General features: G+C 43.2%; 1 protein-coding gene across 2 annotated transcripts in view; it reads right to left on the reverse strand.

Moving 5' to 3' along the window:
- Positions 1–6,482, reverse strand: part of LOC122744096 (DEP domain-containing mTOR-interacting protein-like) — a 32,994-nt gene extending 26,512 nt beyond the window's left edge. The window contains exon 1 of one of the 2 annotated variants that reach the window (XM_043989440.1): positions 6,300–6,482. Coding sequence is in view for 1 of the 2 variants with exons in the window: in XM_043989439.1 (XP_043845374.1) it covers positions 6,131–6,216 (86 nt within the window). In the remaining variant the exon portion in view is untranslated. Of the gene's footprint in view, positions 1–6,130 lie in introns of both variants that reach the window. The other variant, XM_043989439.1, reaches the window with a different exon arrangement.
- Between the last annotated feature and the right edge of the window lie 600 nt (positions 6,483–7,082).

The raw sequence follows: 7,082 nt of genomic DNA on the forward strand, positions 1-7,082 counted from the left end.
GCAGAGAACATTCAGAGGCACCTGAATCCTACAGTTCTCTATACTCCACCCCTTTATATTGGCATGATCCAGCCACGAGCAAGTAGTTATATTCATAAAGTCCTTGTGTTTGTAGATGGATTCCCAAATCCTTTATGCATCCTGTATTCATTCTGGGAAAGGAACTATCTTTTCTTTTCTTTCTTTCTTTCTTTTTTTTTTTTGCAGGGCAGTGAGGGTTAAGTGACTTATCCAAGGTCACACAGCTAGTAAGTGTCAAGTGTCTGAGGCTGGATTTGAACTCAGGTCCTCCTGAATCCAGAGCCAGTGCTTTATCCACTGTGCCACCTAGCTGCCCCCCTGTATTCATTCTGAATGGAATTTTACTTTTGATCTCTTCCCGCTAGGTTTTGTCAGTAATATATAGACAGGATGATGGTTTGTGTGGGTTTAGTTTATATCCTGCTACTTTGCTGAAGTTACTAATTGTTGCAATTAATCTTCAGTTGAACCTCAAGGGTTTTCTAAGGAGACAATTCTATCTTTTACAAGAAGCAATCATTTTGTTTTTTCTTTGCCTATCCCCATTTCCCCAGTAACTTATTCCTATCTTCCCTAGCATTTCTAGCACTATATCCAGAACATCTGGAGTGTCTCAAATCAGATTTCTTCAGACTTATGGCCCCCTGGGCATCTTTGGATCAAAGCTTCTTCCTACAAATCCTCTGGGCTTTCTCTCGGCCAGAGCCTAGTAGAGAGAATTGTAGGATTCTTTCAGGTGCCTCTGAACCTTCTCTGCTTGACTTAGCTTAGTTTAATTTAACATTTTCTCTTAACCAAAGTCTTGATCCACTTTAATTTTGTAAACAAAAGAAAGTGAGGTTCAGAGAGAGAAATGACTTGTTCAAGGCCAAACAGTTGGTTAATGGCACCGCTAGAACCCGGGCCTCCTTGCTCCCAAACCAGTGAAGGTACTAGGTAACAATAAGATGCTATAGCTATGGGGCAGCTAGGTGGCAAAGTGGATAGAGCACCGGCCCTGGATTCAGGAGGACCTGAGTTCAAATCAAGCCTCAGACACTTGACACTTAACTAGCTGTGTGACCCTAGGCAAGTCACTTTACCCGAATTGCCTCATTAAAAAAAAAAAAAAAGATGCTATAACTACAATGTCCCTCCTTCCACCTCTTCTAGAACTTCTGAGAATAGGATCTTCCCAGGGCTGATCCTCTCAATAGAATATACAAGTCACCCTCACCCACCAGGAGTTCTGGGTATTTCTTTTGAAGCACCACCTCAGAACTACCTTATACTTGCATTCAGGGGTGGATACCCAGACCATGATCTTTACTTCCACGGCCTTCAGGTCTTTGCTAACATGACCTAGAAGAATGTCAGTGACCTGGAGGAAGGGTGGGAGGACCAAGAAATAGAGCAATGAAAGTCTTCCGAGTTTTCACTCACTCCCAGGAAGCTCTCATGCACTGAAATTCCAGGCATTTCTAGACCTAACAGTCTAGATGTGCCCTAGTGAACTGAGTACCCAGTACTTAGTCCCCTTAGACACTTACAGATTGCTTCAAGGTTTTCTCTCTCCCCCCCAAGAAATTCTTCCTTTCCATAATTTATTCACCTTACCATATCCTCTGAATCCTATATAAACCTGTGAAAAATCACAGAATTTGAAAATTGGGAGGAATCTTTCATAAGTCATCTACTCTAATCCATAATCAAAAAGTTTCAGCATAATAAATCTGACAAGTGTTCACCCAGACTTTGGATGAAGATCTCCAACGAGGGGCAATCTATCACCTCTCAAGATGGCCCATTCTATTCTGGATAGCTGTAGCTTTTAGGAAGTCTTTCCTTATCTCAAGCCTAAATTTACATTTTTGAAAATTCTACTCATTTGCTCCTTGGGACTAAATGGGTCACAGTTTCTTTCACATGATAGCCCTCCAAATATTTGAAGACACAGAGCAAGTATCATTGGGTCACATCCAACCAAAACAATTTCAAAAATGATACTAGTGGGGGCAGCTAGGTAGCGCAGTGGATAAAGCATCGGCCCTGGATTCAGTAGTACTTGAGTTCAAATGCGGCCTCAGACACTTGACTAGCTGTGTGACCCTGGGCAAGTCACTTAACCCCCAGAGCCCCACAAAAAAAAAAAATTATACTAGTGTCAGACCCTGAGTCCCTGCAGACATGATATCAGGAGATTGGATGGAAAAGGGGATGTCAATCCTCTAGAGCCCAGATTTTAGGATCCCAGAATTAGAGTCAGAAGGGGTCTTTAAAAGATGTGTAATAGAACTTCCTCATTTCACAGATGAAGTCACAGAAAGTTTAAGTGATTTCTTGAAGGTAACAAGTAGCAAAGAGGAAGACTGAGATCTGAACCTAGGTCTTGTGACCTCAAAGCAAGCACTCTCTCCACTGTACTAGGGAGATGAAGTGCTTTTCCTATGGCAAATTGTGTATTAAATGGCAGAGTTGAGTGGCAGAGTTGAGATAGGAATGCAGGTCCTTTGCATCAATCTACTCACAGAATCTCAGAATTGGAAGAAATCTCACAGATTATTAGTCTAAGGATTCCCAACCTTGGTTATGAGAGGGCTGTTAAAAGCATATCAAGAATATTTTTATTTGATTTTTGGGAATTGATTTACAATCAATGATTTTACAGTTTTTTGCAATATCCAATCTTACTTTTCTTTATGAAAAATCAATCTATTTTAATCTCTTGCATTAATATACACAATGAACTCAAGAATATATTTCATTTCAAAACAATAAATGTTGAAGAAGATGTAGGAAAATTGGAACACTATTGCATTGTTGGTGGAGTTCTGAACTGATCCAAACATTCTGGAGAACAATTTAGAACCATAGCCCAGGGCTATGGGACTGTGCAAACCTTTTGATCCAGCAATACCACTTCTAAGTGTGTATCCCAAAGAGATCATAAAAAGGGGGAAAGGACCCATATGTACAAAAATATTTATAGCAGCTCTTTTTGGGTGGCAAAGAATTGGAAATTGAGGGAATGGCTGAACAAGTTGTAGTATATGAATGTAAAGGAATACTATTGTACATAAGAAATGATGAGCAGGAAGATTTCAGAAAAAAACCTGCAAAGATTTAAGTGGACTGATGCAGAGTAAAGTGAGCAAAACCAGGAGAACATTGTACATAGTAACAGCAACATTGTGTGATGATCAACTGTGAAAGACAGTTCTTCTCAGCTATACAATGAGACAAGACGATGCTTAAAGACTCATGATGGGAAAATGCTTTCCACATCCAGGAAAAGAACTATGGAATCTGAATGCAGATTGAAGCATACTATTTTCACTTTTTATTTGTTTTTTCTTTCTTATGGTTTTTCCCTTTTGTTCTGATTCTTCTTTCAAAGCATGACTAATGTGGAAATATGTTTAATATGATTATAGATATATAACCTATGTCAGATTGCTTTCTATCTTGGGGAGAGGGAAGGGGAAAAAGGGGGGAAATTTGGAAATCAAAATCTTACAAAAATGAATGCTGAAAACCATGTTTCCATGTAATTGAAAAAAAAACTAAAATACTATTAAGTAAAAAAAAAATGCATTTCCTTTCACATTGAATAGAAGATTTACTGAAAGTCAAGGGGAACTGAAGCTCTCCTATAGAGCTGAAATCTACTTCTCTATAATGACCACCTATTGCTCCCAGTTTTGTTCTCTGAGGTGAGGCAAAACAAATCTAAGACATCTTTCCCATTATTGCCCTTCCAATACTTAAAAGAAATCTATCAGATTTCCTCTCCCCTAACCCATAGGTCTTCATTTCTCCAGACTAAACACCCTTTCACTGATCTATAAAGTCATCCTTCTTTGGAACTGTTTTAGTTTATCAATATCTTTCTTAAAATATGGCATCCAAAACTTAACTCAATAGTTCACATATGGTCTGACTCAAGTAAAGCACATGGTGAGTCTCATTTTCTTTGTTCTATTCCTCTTGATGAAGTCTCAGATCAAATCAGCTTTCTTGGCTGCCTTGTCACAGTTGATTCATGTTGAACTTGCTGTCCACTAAAACTCCAGATTCTTTCCATTAAATAAAAACAGTTATCTGACCACTCTCAAAACCCTTCAAACTCCCCAGTAAGTGGTTACTAATCTGTCTTTCAGAACTTTCTTTAAAAGTTTATATTCCTAGCCCACATCTCTCCTTGTGAGTCCTCTAAATTTACTCTGCTGAGTGAAGCAAGCATGGCCTCTGACTTGTACTAGAACTCTCCCTAAGATAGAGTGCATCTCTCAGTCCCCTGAGTAGACAATCCCTCCATGACTTCAGACTTTCATCAAGTCTCTCCTCCTCCTCCTCTTCAGAGCTTCCCTACTACAGAGAACCAATCCAGCTCTGTTGTTTTCACTCTAACCTGACCACACCCTGGGCACCATTATGAGGACAGACAAGGTTTTTTTCCCTTTAGATCTCACACCAGACCCAGACTTTTTCATTTTACACTGTGTTCTAGCTTAGCACAGTTCCTCCAGTGTTTGGCATGGTACCTGGCACATAGTAGGCACTTAATAAATGTTTACTGAGTGACTGACTTCTAGCACCAAAATTTCTCATTTTTCTTGTATGTGCTGTGAAAGGAGGTGTGTGTATGTGTGTGTGTGTGTGTGTGTGTGTGTGTTGGGCCTGTGGTGTAGGCATGAAGCCAATGTTATGGGAAAAAGCCAAGGACAGACTCAAGGGTAAAAAGTTAAAAGAAAAAATAACTCATAGGACTGGAAGTTCTCTAGGGAAGGGGGATAATAGACCAATTCTCTCTACAGTGTTGGACTCTTCATAATTGATAAGCAAAGAAAGAGGAGGGCCATCCTCCCGGTTCCAAATCCAAAGGAAAGAAAAGGAAGGGGCTGGAAACAGTGGGCTGGAGGAAAGCTCTCTACTCTTAACATTCAAATTCATGTTTTCAAGACCTCTCAATCAAGCTTGCTTGAGGGATTACAGGGATATTCTAACTCCAGCCCAATTGTTTAAATTTTCAGTTGTATATATTTACACCTAGAAAATCAGCAAATACTACAAATCAGGGGTGGAGTTATTATTTTGTTGATTATCTAGACTTAAGAAAATGATGAGGTGATGTTAATAATGCAAATTAAACTTCAACGTGTGCCAAATGTTAAACATTTTCCAACAGGTCCATTTCTCCAATCTGAGAAAGCTTCACCAGCCCTTACAGAAAAAGAATTCTTAATTCAGTCTGGAAAAGGAGGTAAAGAGTTGCAATATACAGCATTGTAATGGAGGAAGGGAAATGGTTCAGTCTGGCTCGGTAGGGTCCAAGAGACCTGGGGAGAGACAGAAAGGGAGAGAGGGAGAGCAGGAGGGGGAGGGGAAGAGAGGGAGATACCGCACGAGTAGGGAGGACGGGGAGAAAGAGAGGGGGAGGGGAGAGAAAAGGAGAGGAAAGGGGGAGAAAGGAGGGGAGGAAGGGAGATAGAGACAGAAATACAGGGACGGAGACGGAGACACACGGAAGGAGAGACACCGTCACTTGCCTTTTCCCTAGACAACCCGTACAATACTCTCAGTTTAGAAACACACAGGACACACAGACGATCAGAAACACCACACTAAGAGAAAAAGATTCTTCTCATTTGGCTCTTGTTCCAAACACATCCCTCTACTCTCGCCCCGCCTGCCTGCCCCCGCCCTCCCCCAGCCCCATCCAACTCTCTTCGGCCCCCTGTCTCTAACCCACTTCAGCCGCTGAGCCCCTTCCATCCTGTTGGTTCCCAGGAGTCAGATCAGGGCTCTTCCGACGCATTCATTAGCAGCTTTTCTTTCATCCACTTTTACTTTTCTCTTGATGATGTATTGTTGAGAAAGAAGGAGCTGGAAGAGGAGGGATCGCGTTCCAGCTTGACTACTTTACTAGTTTCGCAACTGACCATAACAAGTCACTTTACCAATCTGAGCCTCAGTTTCCTCATTTGTAAAATGAGGGGCGGGGATCGAAAGAGGATGCTTAACTAGAGGATTTCTAAGGTCCCTTCCGGCTCCAAGTCCTGTGAGCCTATGGGGTCATCTGTAAGGCAGGGATGAGTTCTGTACCTTTCGCCCTGCTATAGTTACCTACCTCAGCTGCTCCCCTGCCAGCATCACCTCGGCCCGGTGCTGCCGCTCCGCCGCCTTCTTCCGAAGGTTACTGGGCCCGCCCTCCATGCCCCTGGCTCCACTCGGACCCTAGGGCTGGACTCCTATACCGCCTTCGGTGCGGCCACCTCCAAGGAGCACAGCGCCCTTACCTCTCCGCTCCTCACTCCTACCCCGTCATTCCCCCAGATTCTCGTGGATCTGGGTGGTCCGGAGCCAGCAGCGGCTATGGTGGTGACTAGTGGCCCCGGACCCGACCAGAAAAATACAACTCCGCCAACCTACTCTTCAAGGGCAGGTGCCCGGACGAGTGGCCGCTCAAGTTTTTCTTCTAGGGGGCAGGGCTGAGGAGGAGCCCCGAGTCTTCCGCTCTCTGATTTGCAAACTCCGGAGCTGGGGCCCGCCCTGTCCCCAGTCCCACCTGGACCCCGCCCCTAGAGCTCCCCCAGAACCCTTTCTGCTGCCCTTTCACTCTGCCTTCTGCTCCACTCTTCCAACCCCAAAACACACAGGCTGTGGCAAGTGAGAAGTCAGCGGCTTTTAAGTAGCTGGAAGGGACTCTAGGGAGACTCTAATCCAACCACCTCCTTTTAAGGATACGGAAACAGGGGCTGAGTTACTGCAATTTATATGTCGAAGGTCCCGCCCATAATGGCAGTCAGAATTTGAACCCATGTCCTCTACACAGTCTGCGCCCTCGAATGGGTTCGAATCCCAGCTCCTCCACTTACTAGCGTGACCTTGGGAAAGTTACTTTCTGGACGACAGTTTCCTGACTTCTAAAATGAGGGGTTCCTACTACTTGGGTTCTAGGGCCCTTTCCCACTTTAATGTCAGATACCGTGACTAATTCACAACCACCCATATGTATGTACATATGTACAGACCAGAGAAGGCTTGTAAATTGGTTGTAGATCAGACGTCTCAAAATCCTC

The sequence above is a fragment of the Dromiciops gliroides genome, chromosome 2, assembly GCF_019393635.1.
Source record: "Dromiciops gliroides isolate mDroGli1 chromosome 2, mDroGli1.pri, whole genome shotgun sequence".
NCBI classification, from domain to species: Eukaryota; Metazoa; Chordata; class Mammalia; order Microbiotheria; family Microbiotheriidae; genus Dromiciops; species Dromiciops gliroides.